Source organism: Amblyomma americanum, chromosome 5, assembly GCF_052857255.1.
Source record: "Amblyomma americanum isolate KBUSLIRL-KWMA chromosome 5, ASM5285725v1, whole genome shotgun sequence".
Classification (NCBI taxonomy): Eukaryota; Metazoa; Arthropoda; class Arachnida; order Ixodida; family Ixodidae; genus Amblyomma; species Amblyomma americanum.
This window is the reverse complement of record NC_135501.1, coordinates 182,582,059-182,602,846: the sequence shown is the minus strand read 5'-3', so window position 1 is coordinate 182,602,846 and position 20,788 is coordinate 182,582,059. Positions and strand designations below refer to the sequence as shown.

General features: G+C 48.4%; 1 protein-coding gene across 1 annotated transcript in view; it reads right to left on the bottom strand.

Moving 5' to 3' along the window:
- LOC144133120 (uncharacterized) overlaps positions 1-20,788 on the bottom strand; it is a 54,864-nt gene that overhangs the window by 32,110 nt on the left and 1,966 nt on the right. The window contains 6 exon segments of the mRNA XM_077665981.1: positions 6,320-6,569; positions 7,190-7,447; positions 9,771-9,907; positions 9,909-10,053; positions 12,068-12,209; positions 14,987-15,287. Coding sequence (XP_077522107.1) covers positions 6,320-6,569; positions 7,190-7,447; positions 9,771-9,907; positions 9,909-10,053; positions 12,068-12,209; positions 14,987-15,273 — 1,219 coding nt within the window. The 5' untranslated portion in view covers positions 15,274-15,287.

The window sequence follows — 20,788 nt, the reverse complement described above, 5'->3', positions numbered from 1 at the left end:
CAGCCTTGATACCCTGGCGATTTTCTGGCAGAACTACACATATAATAGGACAAACGTAGATAATTCAACTTATGAAACGGTATGCAAAAGGCCCGAACTGATTAGCAAGGGCAACCAAGGTCCCGCAAGCTCCACCAGTGGCTGTGTTTGAAACAGCCGCCTTGCCCGGGCAGTGGCGCATCGTTTATCCACTGTACCAGTTCACCAGAAGTGACGTTAGAACCCTCCCCCCCCCTTCCCCCCGCGACGTACGAATGCTATTGAGAGGGTTGTGACGTAAGCAACACCATGTGACCACCAGTGGTCCAATCATAAGGCCCCGCCAAATTTGAACCCCTAAGGACACTCAAAACTTCGAAGTTGATCCACCCACGAAAAACTTCCAAAGGACCCCCCAAAATGTTCGTAATAGACTGCACTCAAAAAAGATTAAGGTGGATTAGGGTGAATTAGTCGGTGGATTAAGGTGATTAGGGGGTCTGATTAGTATAATCGCATGTCATAATCCAATGGAAGGTGCTCGAACCTTCCTTATAATACCGTATAATGGCAATGGAACCGGTTTAAACCGGAACTTGGACGAGCAAATCGCGAGATTAACAATAGAAACTCGTTGTAGACACCATAGCAGGTAACCTAAATGCCATCTCAGTTTCTTTAAGAATGTGGTTAAAAAGGCATTCAAGCTTTTAGTTGGTCGGAAGGTTCCCTGAGGACGACGTATCAAGGGGTAGCAAGACATTGTGGAGGAAGGTATAAGTGGAAAGAATCCCTAGAGTGAATGGATTAATGATGGCGTTATTGGGAGAGGACTCATCAGAAACACAGAAACAGGGGCGCTGTGTAAAAGTGAGGCAAAGTTTCGAAGAACAGGAAGCGTTATCGACTTCTCATTGCAGTCGTTCTTCCATAGTGGTGGTAACGTACCTTCCAAAGCTAGCAACTAAAAACGAGCGAAATCGCTGGAGCCAACTCAAGGCCATCCGAACAACACGCCCACATCGGCAACGCAGATAGAGGCTGCCTCCCCACGTGGGCCAGGGAAAAATAAACGCGGGAAGCTCTAGGCATGAAAAACGACTCGTGCAAACCGAGCTCGAGAATCGAGTATATGCGCAAGATATTTACGAGTGCCCATGCAAAAAAAGAAAAGGTACCTACGAAGGGACCCCTGCGGTTGCCAAGAAAAACAGGCGGCGACTCGGGTGCACCCGTGGCGCATGGCATTTGCTACATACCGTATTAAACCGAATTTAATCCCCTCGCAATTCCACTGACCTACGTGCATTTTTATGAGTATACGTACAACGAAAGAGTGTGAGACTGAACCTCGGTACGCATCGATTCGGAAACAGTTCCCTATTACTGGAAGGTGCGCGATGTGGAGAAGAAAAGGGAAGGGGTTATATTCGCGTTAACATGGTACCCGGGCTCACCGACTGGGCAAGAGAGGACGAGCTCATAGGAAGCCGGCGAGGTCTCCGCGAACCTCCGCCGCCGAGATGCTATCAGCGGCGCTAAAAAGAGTTGGCGACACAAACACTGAAAACCTGTCGGGCCAGAAGTCGAGAGTTGTCCCGGGCACATGCTGCCAGACTCGGTTTCTGCGACGTTCGCAAGGATCTCTCTCTTTAATGCACTATACGGTCCCCCACGTCGGAGAGGTGCGCGCAGATTCAGTAACTCATACTGGTGTCTATAACTTAAGGTGGTGCAAACTGAAATACACGGTACATCCCCAGTGTGGGACGGCTTACATGTTGAACATCGGGCTCCGCTGAACCCGAGGACGTCCTCAGCCACTCCATACGGTGAGGAAGAGATTTACTCTCACCTTCGAAAAATTTGAACCACTGGCGATACAAAAATGATTCTTCCTGCCCGGTTTGGCAGCAAAACAATTGGGCTGCTTACTTGTGGCAAAGACTGGACCTGCTTACGATCCAGTTTAGCCAACAAACTTTAAAGAACTTCTTGTTGGGCTAGTTGGTAATTGATAATTGTAGTTTCAAGGTGCCAAAAACCGCACACACACACGCACACGAGAGAAGAGAACAGGACAGTAATCTACAATACTCAACTAACCCACTTTTATCATTGTGGAGCTATACTGGAGGGAAACAACCCGCTAATGCCATTTAGTGAGAGGGCGTGGTCAGAAGAAAGAACAAAAAACCGCGTGGAGCTGAAAAGAAATGAGCAGGGATCATGCCACTGAATCATGCCACAACGTCGTCAAAAGACTGCAGGAATAATTATTCCCCGTGGGCAACAGTTAATGCTCACTACTGTCAGATACAACTCAAGAACAAAGCGGCATGTAATCCTTAGAGGAGGCCCACCAGTCAAAGGCATCAATTGATTTTCATTACACCGCTATTAACTCAGTTAAGCCGTGGTTAACTCCCTTGCATCTGCCAGCCTCCTGGGATGCCATGCTAGCAGGTCCAAAAGGATTATAACCACGACAGTCGACGCCATTGGCTGGATGGGCTCATTTGAGGAACATTTGTCACTTTGTTTTTGAGCTGTATCTCACTATAATCTACGCAAGGTTTTAGTGGTTTAAAAGAGAGAAGGAGGGGGGGGGGGGGGGGGGGGGAGGTCACCAAACTGGAGCTCTCTTCGGCAGCCCTGCTTGATACTATCCACTGCACTGCAGAAATCTACGAAAAAAATCTCTATTACAAAAAATGATGTGTAAAAAGGGACCGGCAAACCTCATCTAAGTTTCAAGAAGAAAGAAGGGCATAGTTTGTTAGTTCACTGTGACCAACGACTTGATCACTGGGCGGCGGACATGCCTGATAAAAGTCTGAGACCTTTACAGCCAAGGTATGGAGTAATATTCTTTAGAAAACACGCTATGCTGGGACTCTCCCTGTTGTCCGTACTGCCAGACAGTGCTGTCGAAAGTGCGCTTAGAAGTGTGGAGACATTATTTCGAATAGCGAAAACAAGCAAGAAAAAAAAAACGTTCGTGCTCCGATCGTGAATCAGGCACCGGAACTGCAGCTGAGCATCGTTATAACGAAGTCGAAGGGTCCCGGCGAATACTTCGTTATAGCCCGTGTTCACCGAGCTTCCAAGGCGAAGCGTCATTTCTTCGTTATATCCATTGTTTCGTTATAAACCGTTTCGTTATAACGAAGTTCGATAGCATACACAAACTAGTGAGCTGGCGATGCCTGCTCGTCTTCCGCAACGCGGCGACCTCTTCCCGAGTTGCCCAGAAGCTAATGGAGTAAACAACGCACTTTCCTTTCACTTCTTAAACCGGTTCAATCCGGTCGGGCTATCCACTCCGTCGCGAGCAGGGTCAAGATGCGAGGAGGCAAGAAAGAAGCAAACAAAAAAGCGGCTTCGTGGAGAAATCGTGCACATGACCTCCTCGGCGTGTGTTGTGATCCAGTTTAGCAGTTACATGGAAATCGTTCCGCCCGTGCGCGTACGTTGAGTTGCCTGGCCTTCGCAACGTTCCTGGAGCATGCTGCCCGTGTAATACTCGTCGTGCGGCGCGTTTTATTCTATCGCTAAGCGTTCTCGCACTAGAGCAGCAATGTAATCTTTCTATAGTGCCAGAACTCAATTTTTAATCAAAAATCTGACCGCAACTTCCGGGTTCAAACCCGACCGCGGCGGCTGCGTTTTTATGGAGGAAAAACGCTAAGGCGCCTGTGCGCTGTCAGTGCACGTTAAAGATACCCAGGTGGTCTAAATTCTTCAGGAGCCCTCCACTACAGCACCTCTTCTTCCTTTCTTCTTTCACTCCCTCCTTTATCCCTTCCCTTACGGCGCGGTTCAGGTGTCCAACGATATACGGGACAGATACTGCGCCATTTCCTTTCCCCAAAAGCCAATTATTATTATTATTATTATTATTATTATTATTATTATTATTGTTATTATTATTATTATTATTATTATTATTATTATTATTATTATTATTATTATTATTATTATTATTATTAACCAATAAACTTGTGCGCGGCACGAAACAACGAGTTTCAGGCGCAAGCAGGAAAAGCCTGAAAGCAGCGCTTCATCGGACCGCATTGCACAGCGCAGTACGATGCCTGGCGGCGTACAACGACCCCCCCCCCCCCCCCCCCCCTTCCCTCTTGGCCGTTACGAAACCGTGGACGATGACGACTACGAAACCCCGTCACTGACGAGACGCAAAAGGTCGAGGACGCGCTTGCATAACGGTCGCCACTGAGCGACGCAGACATTATCCCCGGTCAGCGAACGAACAGCGCGCCTCCGTGTCACAGAGGTGAGGTGTGCATACGCAAACTCATTTCACTGGCCTCGGTGTGTCACGCCGTTTCCGCAACACTCGCCATCCCAAGAGCGGCTGCGATTTCTACAAGGGCAGCAGTCTAGAGAAGCTAGCATTTTCTTTTCCTCCACTCAGGCGTCGACGGGTGATGCTTCGAACCGTCATCGAACTTTTTCTGTCGCTATTTCTGTCTCTGTGTCTTCCTGTGTTCGTTCCCTTGCGCCATTCAACTTTATGATGAACCAACTAGCCCAACAGCAAGTACTTCTGCAACGTCATCGAACTATCTGTCGGTGCAGACACCGAAGCTTGGTTTATGGTTTGGTTTATGAGGGTTTAACGTCCCAAAGCGACTCAGGCTATGAGGGACGCCATAGTGAAGGGCTCCGGAAATTTCGATCACCTCGGGTTTTTTTAACATGCACTGACATCGCACAGTACACGGGCCTCTAGAATTTCGCCTCCATCGAAATTCGAACGCCGCGTCTTTCGGGCCAGCAGCCGAGCGCCGTAACCATTCAGCCACCGCGGCGGCCTGACAGACACCGAAGCTCGTGGTTGCGAAGGCACACGACTCATGCAAATTTCCCGTATCCCGCAGTGAATTTCATGTTGAAGGAAAAATAAATCATTGAAAGCTTTTCGTTATTATAAAAACTAATCAACGAGGACATGAAGAATGCCGTCGCAAGGCAGCAGACACAGGCTGTTGATCCCGGCGCAATGTTCGGAAATAACGACGCTCCTCAAGACCACGCTCAGAAACCACCCACTACGCGTCGACTTGGACATTCACTCCAAGATTGACACATCTCACTGCTTCTTACAAGGCTTAATGCGCGCTGCCCTGTGTATAGCTTCCGCCTTATTCGAAGGTCGCCAATATCTCGGCTGTTGAATACAGCAACGGTTGAATGGCCCTTGTCACAAGGTCGGTGACGACTGGAAGCTCTGCTAGACTTACCGTGCGGCGAGAACTACTTGCAGGTTTGTGAAACGAATGCGCTTTAGCCCACTTCTCATAAAACGAGTGCAGCGAATGTTTTTCACTATAAGCGCGATTTTTTTTTTTTTTACTATGAGCGCGGCCGCAAAGTCGTAAAAGCTTTTTTTTTCATTTCCTGATTTCTGTTGTTCTTACTCACTAGAAACTTATTTTCCCTTTTCAGTACATGTATTTCAAGTTCAAGACAAAAGCTATATTACATACAAATCATATGAATTGTATGTGAGCGTTTGTTTAGGGCTTTACTATCAATATCGCGTTTGGTGCTCCGACCTGCGACCGAAAAATAGTGTGAGCAACCTATTTTGTCCCGACAACTGACACTAGTTATTGCAAACATGCACGGTCGTGTTGAGCACGCTACATATTGCTTAAGCGAAACTGTCAAACAGTGAAAAATAAAATGAGGCCAGTTGCAGCAGGCTCACGAAGTCGCCATTAGAAACCTTCAGACCTTTAGCGCGTACCGCCAGCAGCCACTGCGCATGCATAGTTCAACTGGGACGGATGGAAGGTAGGAGCGTCCCCTTTAAAACGGGGCAGTGGTAGTTGCCACCATGCTCAGTTTTTTTCATTTATTTTTGTTTATCTCTGCTGTAAGTTGTTAATAAAGCTTGACATTTTCTTGAAAAAACGTCCTTCTACACTTTAAAGCTTATGTCCCCTCTCTGCTTTTGTGCCACCAATCCTCCGATCGTTTTTTGCTAATTTCCACCGCAGATTTATTTACATGACTATTGTTATCTCTAAACTCTAAGGCCTCAGGAAGAGTGAATGTGCCTGCATCGACATCGGGATGGATACCATCACATTTTAGAATGAGGTGTTCTATTGTGCGCCTGATTACGCCACCTTCCCGTCAACACCCTGGTCAACAGCGCACACTCCTGTCACGTCGGACCAATCAGAGCGTTCGCAGTGACGGGCGCTGTTCACGGCACCGGTAGCAGTACGCACTAAGCTAAATGTATCTAGTGTGATTAGCAAGATGTGAGGTAGAGTTGGTGCGCTCTCTTTCCCGCGACACTCACCGCTGCAGTGGTAGAACCGTGAGCCATCGGATCCCTGCGCCGCCGATGTGCCATGGGCCGACGTGGTCGATGTGGCTGGTGGCAGCAGAGGCGAGGGTTCGGGCGCAGGCTGGTGAGATGTTGCCATGGCGTCTTCCCGCGAGCCGACGTAGGGAAATCGCCTAAGGAAGGCGTCCGTCGGGGACTGTGTCCCGCATGCTGAGCCGCCGGAGGTGGGCGAGATATCCCCGCCTTGTTGTCCGTGCCAACCCTGTAGCGAAGCGCAGTAGAAAACGCTCTTTATTATGACTATGAATGGCATTGTACAGCATGGCATGGCATATATCAGGGGCTGTGGTACGGTATATCATGGCATAGGACTGCATGACGTATTACCGCAGAGCCCAATTCTGGAAAATAATAAAACCGCACACATCTCATGCGGATGGTCCGGCGCAACTCTTCTTTTCCTTAGCGGGACGCAGCCTCGCGGCAACTTATCCCTCTAGATACCCGTCCAGCCCCAATGCGTCTTCCCTGCCCTGTCGTGGGCGAACACTTTTTCGTTTCGAAGACTTCGAATAATAAGCTAATGTAAGCCATGGAGCCTGTTGTCTTCAAGAAACCTTAGCAGACTCCGGCTCTAAGCGTTATCTGTTAGTCACAAGGACAGGTGTTCCTCCCTTGCAGCTGTAAGTCCAACTTCCAGTAATCGTCATCGTGCTGTTGAGTTCGACTTCCGCGATTGCTTGGCGTAATTCTTCCGAGAAACTTCTCGGCAGGTGCCAACCGGTCGGAAGTTCTCGGCGAGCTACTCCTCTACGCCTGCCTGCTCGAAGTCTCTGCTCTGGTTCGCCCACTGGAATACCCCACTAGCGAGTTACTTCCAACCTGGTTCAGGCTGAAACCGTTGGCCACCTCGTATCCGCCAGTGTCGTCGATTGGCGAGTAAGCGGAATACTGGTGGCTGCGACTCATCGACGAGAGGAGAGGAGGAGGTCCAGTGCTGGCACTAGCGAACTGCTGCTGCTGTTCCCGATGGTGGCTCCACTCGGCGGCGCTGTGGTGAAACCTTTGAGGCGGCACCGTCGTCGAAAGCGGGCTGTGGTAAACGGGATCGGTAGCACCCACACGAGCGGACAGGTCCATCTGGACACCATGAAATGAAACGAAAGCAGAGACAAGAAATAAATCAAGAATACAGTAAAAAAATATTTTGTTCGGCACCTCCAATCAGCTGTACATATGGTGGGATTTTACTCTGCCGAATGTTTGGCCAAGTTAAATTAAACCTGAGTAAAAATCCTTTCTGCAGTTTGAAGTGACCCCCGCCGCGGTGGCTCAGTGGTTAGGGCGCTCGACTACTGATCCGGAGTTCCCGGGTTCGAACCCGACCGCGGCGGCTGCGTTTTTATGGAGGAAAAACGCTAAGGCGCCCGTGTGCTGTGCGATGTCAGTGCACGTTAAAGATCCCCAGGTGGTCGAAATTATTCCGGAGCCCTCCACTAGAGCACATCATTCTTCCTTTCTTCTTTCACTCCCTCCTTTATCCCTTCCCTTACAGCGCTGTTCAGGTGTCTAACGATATATGAGACAGATACTGCGCCATTTCCTTTCCCCCAAAACCAATTATTATTATTATTATTAGTTTGAAGTGACGACAACGCTTTATTAAAAGGCAAAAAATGGAACCACACACGAACCGCAAATGAGGGGGATCCCTGACTGAAATGAAAAATTTCCGTATTTAAATGGTGCTCTACCGACTCTCCCCGGCAACAGCTATGGTTAGGACTTAGGGCAGTTACGTTGAACATGAGCATCGGCAACGTGGCCAGGGGTACAAGTCACGGGCGAACTTAACGAATGGAGGAACTCAACTGAAATATTTTTGAGCTGGTAATAAATGTCCCTGAGCATACCCAAGTGTAAGGTAAGACAACGTTAAAGGCCCTCCTTCAGGGCGGTTGCAGCAGAATTGGTAGACCAGGGGTGCAAAAAAAAAAGCAGCAGACTGATAAGGACGAAGCTTCGTCCATGACGAAGCCAGACAAAGAACGAACGAGCTCTATAGCGCGCTAAACCGCGAAAGCAGCGGGAAATGCTGAGCGCGCTGCCCTTCACGAAAAGCAGAGAGAGCCGCTGAACACTGGGGCGCGCAAAGCACCAAAAATGTCGAAAGAAGCCGAGCGTCAGTTGACAGCGGAGGTTGCTCGAACAACAAAAGCAGCCTGGGGCACAACGTGCGTTGCCTAGCTCGAAGAACACAAGAGCGCGAAGAAAAGGGGCGTGTTCAGCAGCCAACAGCCCTGGTACAGACACCAGTGTGTGGCTACCACATTCATGAGCTGTCGCAGAATGCGCTAAGCCTTTTATGCAATGCATTTCACCGTTCCACCTAGCCTGGACGACGAGAGACTAATTTTTTACAGAGACTGGCAGGAACGCAATAGTTGCGCGTCGAAACGTGGCCGAGAATAATAATATATAATAATAATAATAATAATAATAATAATAATAATAATAATAATAATAATAATAATAATAATAATAATAATAATAATAATAATTGGTTTTGGGGGAAAGGAAATGGCGCAGTATCTGTCTCATATATCGTTGGACACCTGAACCGCGCCGTAAGGGAAGGGATAAAGGAGGGAGTGAAAGCAGAAAGGAAGGAAGAGGTGCCGTAGTGGAGGGCTCCGGTATAATTTCGACCACCTGGGGATCTTTAACGTGCACTGACATCGCACAGCCGAGAAAGCGAAGAATTTACAGCAACCGCCCCCACCGTCATGCGTATCATGAAAAGTTCTTAAATAATGCTATGTTTGAAAGCTAATGCCGTGTGTGCTCTCGCTTCCAAAGGAAGGCTATAAATCAAACAACCTATGTGTGGCGCACGAGGTCACCTACAAAATTTTATTTGATTTATAGGGGTTTTAACGTCCTGAAGAGACTCAGGCAGTGAGGGACGCCGTAGTGGAGGGCTCCGGAGATTTCAACCACCTGGGGTTCCTTAATGCGCACTGACATCGTACAGTACACGGGCCTCCAGAATTTCGCTTCCATTGAAATTCGACCGCCGGGATCGAACCGGCGTCTTTCGAGACAACATCCGAGCACCGTAACCACTGAGACACCGCGGCGGCTTGCCACCTACAAAATAATCCCGGTAATGGAAACGCTGAGAATATATTTGTAAGGGCCAGTCCTTCCCCAACCATGGATCACTTCATGTCTAGAGTCTCCCTATACGACCGCACTGTGGCTTTTAGTTTGCAAGTGCTGAAGAAGTTTGATTCAATACTTCTTAGCACAAAAAAACTGAGGCACACGTTAGGATAGAAGGAAGTCCCAAAGCTAAACGTCAAGGGGGAGCTGCTGGCAAATAGCAGAAATAAAGCAGAGCAGTATGAAGTTAGCGGCGTATTCAATTCAGCAATCGCATAGGAAAGACACACAAACCGACCGGCCAGTAACTTGTCGGGGGACACATCATCGGGTCCCTGGAAGCGGCGGCGGACGGTTGCTGGGGCGGCTGGAGCTCGTAATAGCGGCAGCTTCCCGCGGTCGCTGAGCCCGGCCCAAGTTCCGACATCATCGGGGGGTCGCCTGTCTCTGTACAGAAGAGTCTGGTGATGATCGAGAGCGGCCGAGGTAGAGGTGTTGTACGAGCCGAAAGAACCGTAAGGGGAGCATGACGTCGAGTCCGCCTCGGTCCAGGGTGGCGACGGTGGCTCCAGCTTGATCTCCTGGCGGAGAAATGCGCAATTAAGTTACACGAGGCGAGACAGTGAGAGAGAAAGTCAACTACGTTCAGAACACATGACGCAACGACAGAAAGAAGATCCCATAGCACTGATATTATATCTGAAGCGAACTTTTTTTATAGTACGGCATGATGGTGGTAGTGGTTGTTTATTAAAACAATAGTAAAAAGGAAGGAAAAGATTTTTGCTAGCCCCGGCATCTGCCATCGGTACTGAAGCACCTGAGCTGGGGCAGTGGAAATAAAGGATAGCAGGCAGAATGGAGAAATGAAATGAAAGATGTGAGGGGACAGGAAGAGAGGATAGGGGGAGAAGTGATATGTACAAACTATTTACACAATAAGAAATGTGTCCAGGTTGTGCGCGTGATTAGTTCATTTTAGAGGAATTAAAATACACGCGCACAGCACTGTGTTGGCTACAACGGGAGTGTGGCGTCCAGTTATTAATCGTTCAAGGTAGAACTCGCGGAGCGTTCGGTCACTGCGTGTGACTACCTGACGGAGAACAGACGGGACGTCAAGCCCGTGTGATCGAGGAATGCACAGAGGCTCACCAAGGTTCGCTCACGGGTGCGCGCACTGCCCTGCGGACACAATAGTGTCTTGAAGGGAGTCTGGTAGTATACCCAGCGCCCTATTGTCCGCAAGCATATCGCGACGAGCATCGGCAAACGCGGCACAGTGAAGGAGTAGGTGTTCTAGTGTTTCCACTGCACCGCATCCGTCACACACATCACTCGTCGCGATTCCGTGATGCACCCGTCGTTCCCCGGGCCACACGCAGCCAATGCGCGCGCGGCATGCAATGTGTGGTTTATGAAGTCCCGAAGCTACATGAGGGTTATGCGAGACACCATATAAGAAAGCTGCGGATTAGTGCCGACCACCGGGGAGTTTTAACAAGCACTGACATCGCACAGCGCGAGGCAGATTTCACTTTTAGCCTTCAACGAAACGCAGCTGCCGTCGCCAGAATATGAACGCGCTTTTTGGCACCATTAGCCGCACTTCCTAGAAATTAAGCAGCCGCGGCATGCTCTGGCGACCTTTAAACACTAAAGCTTGGAACTCTGAGCTTTGAGCACGCTATAAAAGAAGAATATCTGGGTAGGACTCGTTTAAAACTTGCCCGTCCGTTCAGCGCGGTTAACTCCTCCTTAGACAGCGCACTAACTAGCGCGACAAAAAGTTGTCACACCCTATAAACTGAAGACCTGCTAATAAAAGCTAGTGAGCATGACAGACTTGCAGGGCGCACGATTTCGAGCGGCGGTAGCCGCTAGTAGTTACGCGCCGCCGCGGCCGAGCTACCAGTCGCCGCTCAGCGCGAGCGCCTGTCACTCAGCACACCGACACAGAACGAACTCAATGGAAACGAAAGAGCTGACCTGAGTAGAATGGCCCAACATTTTCGCTAAGCGCCGCGTCTTGAGAAGCTGTACCGGCGACTACAATAGCGATAGAAACTGCTAGCGGTTCACCTCTTTCACGAGTTGAACTGTACACGGGAAGTCCGACGGGAACGTTGGCACGTTTCGATAATGTTCCGAGCTTCATACATCAATGCCCTGTTCTTGACCTTGTTTCGAAACATCGGCGTATACGTAACTCGGGCACAGTGACAATAAATAAATCGAAAACCTTAACGGATCGCCCCCTTCGAACGAATCGCGAGTCCAAGAAGAGAGCTGTATGTAATGAACGTTTCCTAAACCGTTCTACCCTGTCGACTTGAACTGTGGGGTCTAACGTCCCAAAGCGACTCATGCTATGAGGGGCGCCGTATAGTGAAAGGCCGCGGATGAATTTAGACCACGTGGGGGTTCTTTAAAGTGCGCTGACAACGCACAACACAACAAACCACAGAAATACGGCCGCCGCCGCGGGAATCGAACCAGCGTCCTAGGGATCGGCAGCCGAACGCCAAAGCCACTGAGCCACCGCGACGGGTCTACCTTGGCGACTGAAGAAGACAAGAGTCGGTATCAGCGCACCTTCGGCTCCAGGTCTTGCTCCAGGATGTTCCAGAAGCTGAACGACTCGTCGTAGGCGTCCGCAATGTCCCCGGTGTAGAACGGCTTCGATTGTTGATCTCCGGCGCAGCTGGACCCCATCGGCGCCCGGCCCCCGTTGATGCTGAAACACCACATCCTAAACTGAACGCTTTTGCTCGCGACAAACGGTTAGAACCCTTCATAAGCGAGCGCTTCGGCGTCGGCAAATGACCGAAAGCTCGGCCTGTGTGACTGAGCAACCAAAGATTAGGATGCGTTATCTATAAGCAGGATGTTCAGGCTCTTCTAGGTGACCAAGCAGTGAAGCGTAACTGGCTTAGCATTCGCCGTACCAACGGAGCAAGCGATACGGCAACGGGCGTACCTACACCGTCCTAAGTTGCTAACGTCATGTCGAGACCAGCTGGACATGTCGGCCAGCTGAAACACGCCCCATGAAGTGGGGCGTACTCGTGCGCATGATAACGCCCGTGACTTGCCCCCGCTGTCATTGATAACTTAGTACAGTAGCCTCCCCCCCCCCACCCCCCAAAAAAAGAAAGAGGCAGTACGACCCGTCATTTAATCGCCATGTGCTGCGAAGAATCTGGCGTGCTGTGCAATGCGTGAAACGCTAGTCACCTTGCGTCAAATGTAGAGATCTAAACTGGTTTCACAGGCACACTATCAGCCTGCTAGTCGCGCACAGCCATGTGCGACACGTGGATCTTTGCGAATCAGTCGCTACTTTTTGACGTACTACCACCAACTACAGACGCGCTGTCTAGGACCTGCGACGCACCGGCGGGGAACCTGCGCTGCCAAGGTGGCACTGCAATTGTTCCATTCGGTGACTCAAAACTGCTTCTGTCAGCCGCTTGGGCCGCCGCAAACGCGAGAACACATTCTGCGCGATTAAATACCCGCATTGGCTGACAGCATTCATTGCTTAGCTTCTCTCGGCATTGCCCAGATAGCTGACGCACGGCACGTGCGCCTTCGACAGAGCGCGGAGGCTCACGCCAATATGCGCCTGAAGATGGCGCGGAAAAGTGCTAATAGTACTACCCAAAACTGCTTGCTCTTCTCGCTAGGCAGTGTGTTATGGCTCTGCAATCGGCACCGCAAACTTCAGCGCAAGTTCCCCGATGCGCAAAGCAGAATGCCTCCCGCCACTGACAGGCACATGCCCAACTTTCCACCACCACGAGGCTCCAGTTACATCGTGAAGAAGGAAGCTCGGATCACAAGTGGCGTTTCGCAAGTCATACTGCGCGCAACTGAGCTCGATTTAGTCGCCGAACTTGACGGCGCCAAGTACGAAGACGTACTAGAATACTGTTTTGTTGCTGTTTACACTTTATAGCCTTGCGTGAAGAATCGTGCCTACTATGTCGGTATGCTCGGCAAAACGCGGGTGACCTTGTTCAAAGGAAGTACTACAGTTTGAGGTCCTGAATGGAATGATTACTTTCGTCAAATGTTCCTTTGGCGCCTTCGCTTTTTCTCGAGTATCAACAAGCCGCTTGGGCGGAAAAGTGCTGTAAACCAGTCCGCCCCTCTCTGATAAGCTGCGAGTGATCAATGCAGAACATTGCATTGGAAGCCGCACCACACCGCTTATTAGAGCTTATTATTAAGCGCATCCTAAGAGCTTACAATGGTAAGCGGTGTGCTGCAAGTCACGCAGAGTGTGACTGTAGGCACATTTTCCTCTGATTTTGGTGGAAACAAGAATAAAGACAGTAATTGTTATCCTGGGTGATTCCGGTAGGGCGCCCCTGTAGCGGCAGACAGTTAAAGTACGTCCGCAGGGTTGTGTCATCGAGGCTCGCCCCCATTTTCTGCGAAAATACCCTTGCGGCGAGAAGGGAAGCCTCTCGCTTCATGCCGGTGAGTGCACCATGCCTAACATTTCAATGCGAGAGCATTACTTTGTTCGTTGTGCGAAAACCCCGCCGTAGCCAGAAAGCTGTGGCATACAGGCACGCGTGGAAGAAACGCATGGCAGAGACGATTCACGCGAGTGACGTCATCCCCATCAATGCGACTCTTCCCTGCCGAGAAGGTTTTATGGTTCATGGTTTATGAAGGTTTAACATTCCAAAGTGACTCAAACTATGAGGGACGCCGCAGCGAAGGGCTCCGCAAAATTTCGACCACCTGGCGTTCTTTAACGTGCACTGACATCGCACAGCACACGGGCCTATAGAATTTCGCCTCCATCGAAACTCGACCGCCGCGGCCGGGATCGAACCCGCGTCTTTCGGGCCAGCAGCCGAGCGCCATATCCACTCAGCCACCGTGGCGGCTTAATTTGATTAACCTAAAGAAAACCTGTCTCAGCACAAGCCGTTCGTTGACAGACCTCTGTTCATTAGCATGGTTAGCACAGTTGAAACAGACTGCACTCAGGCTTTCCTAATGCAGCTGATCACTCCTCATGTTCACAAAGCTGGCCATTCCAATTTAGGTTTCATGGGAATTAACAAATACACCTTCGAGCACTCAAAAATTATAAAAATGTGAGCAAAGCGATAAAATAATCTAAATATTAAAAACATTGAATAAACAAAAAAACAAAAACTCGGAAGCCTTGCCCACATTAAAAAAAGTTGCGTAGTCTTTGAACAAGAAAAAAAATGAGGCGGAATGTTTACAAGATTCGTATAGAATGCGAAAGCACTACGTATTCTTATACACAGAATTGGCCTTTCTTTACTTAAGATTTATAGATACATGGGAGCCGTATACCGCCACCGAGCAGCGGTTAAGCGGTGCGCCATTGCCCTGAGAATGGCAGGTGCTGCCACCGTACGATTCACGTTGCTCTCGCGGATACAGACAAACGTTAGACGATTTTGTTCGGGTCAGAACAACCGCATTGGTGCTCTCGCAATAAAAATCGTTGCTGCTCACGTGGTGGTCATCGACTGCATGGCCATGCTTCCGTGCAAGGCAGGCTGATGCTGCTGCAGTGTGGCGGTGTTCTGGCAGGTGACGCTGTCTTGCGTCTGTGGAGCGGGAGCTGAGCCCTGAGGGCAGCCATTGAGGAACGTTGTGGGATCAACTTCGTATGGCGTAGCAGGCCACGGATCCAGGCTGGCTAGAGCGCTGGCCGCGCAACTGCGGGGACTGCCACTAATGCCTTCAACGTCACTAGATGGCAGCACCGGGCCGCTGCCTTCCGCTACTGTCGTTTCCATTTCCTTTTTATCGCCTGCGGTTGAGAGGTTCATTGAAAATTTGTAACCAACGTTAACTGAACCAAACGAAGCTTGGCAGAATATTTAGGCACAGTTGAACCTCGTTATAACGAAATGGTTTATAAAGAAATAATCAATTCATCCATCAAGTCAGCCTTACCAAACCCCTGGAATCCGTCCACAACCGCGTGGTGCGTTTTATATATTCAGATTATTCTTATCACACCAGCGTTACATCACTAAAATCTTGGGCTCACCTCCCCTGCCTTGAATCGCGCCAAAAGACAACTAGACTTTTTCGTTATCATATATTCTACTATATTCACCCCTGAGTCCTTCCGTCATCAGCCCAGCCCACCGTTATTCACGCCGTATTAGCCTTTTGCGTTTCGCCTCCATCGAAACGCGGCCGCCGCGGTCGGGTTCGAACCAAGGTACTGCAGCTCAGTATTTAATATGAAAAAGTGAAATCTACACTGTCTGCTTACTACAATTTCCTTATTGGTTAATTTATTACCATACTACGTTTTCAAATCCTCAGCACTCAAAGAATTCAGTACTTTTATGTGCAGCTAGTGAATGATCTGCTGCATTAAAGGTGCACTAAACAGGATTCTGAGCTCGTCTTTCTACCGTGGGAACTCAATCTACACGCTCCAAGCGTTCTTATATGCTTCGAATTATAGTCCTGTGTGGCCTATTTCCCTAATGAATCGGATTAAATGTCCCTTTCCGCTTTTTTTAACCCACCTCCGAAGTAGGAGGAGTCAACCAACGCGTGGAGAGACTTTTGAGCCAGTCGCGTGGCGGCTTCGCTTTTGCTTTTATTTAGCAATTTAGGATACCATGAAAAAATAGCTTCAGTCGCAGACAACATAGCCGCAGTAGGTAGAAGCGCCAGCCTTCAAGCTCGTCCCGTCTGCCCGCTGACGTCATCGGGAAAGTAGACGCGCGGTGAGGTGTGTCGCCCTAATCAGTTGCGAGCTACTGCGAGCAGCGATTTTTAAATATTATTTCTAAATTATAGGGTGTACGCAGAGCTTTTAAATTAAACTGGAATGTCCACTAAGGCCACCTCTACAGATCTGTTTAACTAGAATAGGCTCATTAAAAACATTTCAGGGTCCCTTTATGTGCTACCTGCGCTAACGACACCCTGATCCAAGGACATTCCGCGTTTAAAATGGCCGCTGCGAATTTTTCGCAATGTACAAATAAAAGAAGGCCTGTAGTGCTTAGACACGGGAGTGTTCCATGGGAGTTTGATAACGCACGTGACGGAATATTTATGATAGATTTTGAAAAGAAACCTTATATGGTAAGCTATTTTTTATTAGAGCACGCGAGTTCCATAGTTCATATGAAATAATGAGCAAAAAATATGACATCTTATATCCGGCAGAAAAACGAGTTCGTCTAATAAACAGTCTTATACTGCGAAAAACAACCCGGAAAAAAACTTGAACCACGGAAATGTTTCTCAAATAACCTGATTTACACGAGAATTCATCTAAAAACATCGCCTAATTTTCACCCTCTGAATTCCGAAAAAAAAATAAAACCCGGAAAAGAAATGAACTAAATATACGGCACGTAGAACTACGCTGCCGAAATGACAAAAACGTGTCGTACATTTTAACAACATGAGTGCTACAGTATCACAAGGAAACTAATAAATGAACGCTATAATGTGATTATAAATATAGGTAACAAACTGAAGCCGTATAAAATTGTTTAGGTGCCTAGAATAAAGTCCAAAAAGATAACTACACTCTTGAGAAGGAGAATAAATTGATCAAGACACCATGATAGGTACGCGTATAGGTTTCTTTCGTATATACATTAAAAAAATTGCTCAACGAAACCCTATCATTGTGCGATCTTTCTTTATGAAAGCCTTTGGCATGAGTGTGAAATAAAAGCCCAATAATTTACTATAAATATGCACACATAGCTTTCTGACAATGCAGGAATACCAGTTCAAGAAAGTGAAAAAGAGAATTCGCAAGTTCTATGGCCTATAGGGGACGCCACTAGAAATCCAATATGGCTGCCCGAAAGACGATCTGACGACCGCCACGCAGAGGGGCCGCTCTGAGGGTATGACGCAATAGCGTAATGGGTCAATTCTCATGAGTGCAGAAGGTCTTTATCTACATTACATTCATAGATCCCTGGGAGTCCTCATACCCCTCCTGGTGCCGTGATTAAGCGATGCGCCACTGTCCTCAGATGGCAGGTGCTCCCAGCGGTGGGCCTTGTGCGACCCAGGTTGAGGCGCCCGAGCGACCAATAATCAATTTAACTGCCACCTATCACGGATGGCAGGTTGTGATGACGCCACAAGGTCACGTCATCACAGACGTGCAGTTTCTCTGCTGCAGAGCCTTCCTTCCGAGCGGGAAAAAATACTGCCAGGGCTTCCGAAGGGTAAGCTACTGCTTTAGCGCAAGTTGTTAAGCTAATGTTCAGAAGTTATTGGGCCAACTTCTAGCAACACTCACGTTAATGAGGCTGATGATTTCAAGTTTTGAATTAAAGTGCGTATTAGAAATCTCAGTAGATGTGGAAGCCTAATCCGCGCCATGAGGAAAGAGGGAAAGGTAGTCAAAATGGGGAGAATAGAAATAAATGGACCGGGTCATTTGATAGGTTTAAATAAAGTGAACAGGTCCAGTTGATCGACTGGGCCAGGACAGAGGGCTCTTGGATTGAGGAGCCGTTCCTTTAACTTTTCTTTTAACTAAAGTTTATACTCTCTTTTTGTATTCACGACACTTCATCCCAAGTTTCACATAGAGGCAGAACAAGTCAGTATGAGATGGCGCTAGACTGCGTTGAAGGGAAACAGGATGCCTTCTGCCATAAAAGACCTCTTCCAGATCGAGATTTACCTGCTAGCAAAGTGGCATAGGAAGCGCTAATTTATTAGTGCGAAGCTTAGAGGGAAATACTATTAGCCAGTCCACTCATTATTTTCTTGAAAAAAATGGCTGGGGTTCAACGTGGTTTGAACCTAGTCATACAGCGAAAGCTCTGTTAAGCTTGGCCTCCACTGTATTAAATCAAATGTCAAGGGTAAAGGCAAAGGTCAGGTACCGAATGGCCATAGTCATATGATCACGTCGTCATACTACCATTGCTTGGGCCATACCACCGCAGTTAAGTTCAGTTTGACCTTGTGAGGCATCGACGGTCATTGTTGATGTGGTGCCCACTGTCTCAAATGAAATGTCAAGGTCAAAGGTGAAGGTCAGGTACCGAATGGTCGTAGTCATATGATCACGTCGTCATACTACCATCGCTTGGGCCATACCACCGCAGTTAAGTTCAGTTGAACCTTGTGAGGCATTGACGGTTATTGTTGATGTGGTGCCCACTGTCTCAAATGAAATGTCAAAGTCAGAGGTGAAGGTCAGGTACCAAATGGTCGCAGTCATGATCACGTCGTCATACTACCATTGCTTGGGCCCTACCACTGCAGTTAATTTCAGTTTGACCTTGTGAGGCATCGACGGTTATTGTTGATGTGGTGCCCACTGTCTCAAATGAAATGTCAAGGTCAAAGGTCAAGATCAGGTACGAAATCGTCATAGTCATATGATCGCGCGGTCTTGCTACGGTAGCTTGGGCCATACCACCACGCAGTTAAGTTCGGTTTGACCTTGGGAGGCATTGATGTCATTGTCTGATCCACATAGACTCTCGGAAGTTGTACCCCGAGGAGTAAAGCTCTCGCTCCTAAAGAAACACGTGATTGAGAAGCTTTTGGCTGCCGAGTACTTTTGTGCTCTTTCTAGAAGAGAAAGAGAGGCTGCAACTATTTGAACTTAGGTGAAAATTTCACCGGCGCCAATCTAAACGGCGTCGCGCCTTGGCGTGGTCACTCTATAGGCGGCTATAAACATCGTCTGCAGAGTCGCGCAGAAGTTTCGTGACCAATGAGATAAGGTCAAAGGATCCGGACACTATGTTCGGTCTAAACCGAAACTATAGCTGTGTTCGAAACTGCGTCTTCCGAATTCACGAGACACTGTCAGGAGCATAGAGTTTCTTACTATTACCTAGAGGAAAAGCTGGCGCCCCGCCTATGGGAGTTTGCATGGAGCTTTCTCGAGACCACCTCAGCCGTTCGATAGTCAAGAATGCCCTAACATTCAATACCCTGTCTATAAAGCAGAAAAGCATGTAAATGAAAATTTTGCCCGAAATAAGAGATGGCTTGCTCTCCTACTGGCCAAGTATTGCGCACCACATAAACTAATACTTCGCACCTAACAGGCGCGCTTTTAAAAAAGAAATATGTTTTAAAAAATGTTGTTGCCTAAACACTTTGAGAGGTGTTTGAATGGCATTCCGGAAAACAAACCATTCATAGGCGTCATGTGATGTTGCGTTTTCGCTACTAGGGCTTTTGCGCACTACGTTCGCGCCGAAGTCGTCGCGCCGTGGACGGAATGGGACATCTCAGTAACGCCACTCTGTGTTCCCGAAAAAAATTATGCCGCCACCATCTGGAGGACAAAGTAACGAGCGTTAGCTGTTTGGTAGCGCTATCTATCGTCCATGAAATGTATTACCACGTGATTAGGCTACTTTTCCATACCTCACGGCGAGCGGGCGCCTACCGCATTGTGAGTTGCCATGTGCTGACGTCACGGCCGCCCTGTTAAGCCTAACCATAACTAAATATTAACCTAATTAGGCGATATTGGTGTCTAACATGTTCTGCTCATCGAGCCCGTTAGGAATATGCTATGGGTTAGATCATATTTACGAATATGCTATTAGAAGCAATTAAATTTAAACCTAACCATAACTAAATAATAACTTCATTAGTTAACCTTGGTTTCTAAGTGTTCTACTCATCTAGAGGATTCCAAATATCTAATTCGTTTTATGATGGCCCCATTAATTACCGAGTTATAAGCGAGTAAGCATAGTCACGTGACTAGCTAATTATGACGTCACAAAATCAGTGACCTCACCAATCAATCACCAATTCAATATACTAATGACGTAACCCGTCAATCACCAATTGGGTTGCTATACCGATTTACTACAGGGGCCGCGCCCCGCCGCGATGGCTCAGTGGTTAGGGCGCTCGACTACTGATCCGGAGTTCCCGCGCTCGAACCCGACCGCGGCGGCTGCGTTTTTATGGAGGAAAAACGCCAAGGCGCCCGTGTGCTGTGCGATGTCAGTGCACGTTAAAGATCCCCAGGTGGTCGAAATTATTCCGGAGCCCTCCACTACGGACCTATTCGTTCCTATCTTCTTTCGCTCCCTCCTTTATCCCTTCCCTTACGGCGCGGTTCAGGTGTCCAACGATATATGAGACAGATACTGCGCCATTTCCATTCCACCAAAAACCAATTATTATTATTATTATGGGGGCCGCCATCTTGAATTCCTTGGACTTAAAAAATTCACGCCGAAGGGAGGTGGTAGCAGACCCCAAGAAATCGAGAAACTTGATGAATAAGAGCTAACGCTCTTAAAATCCGACTGTCCC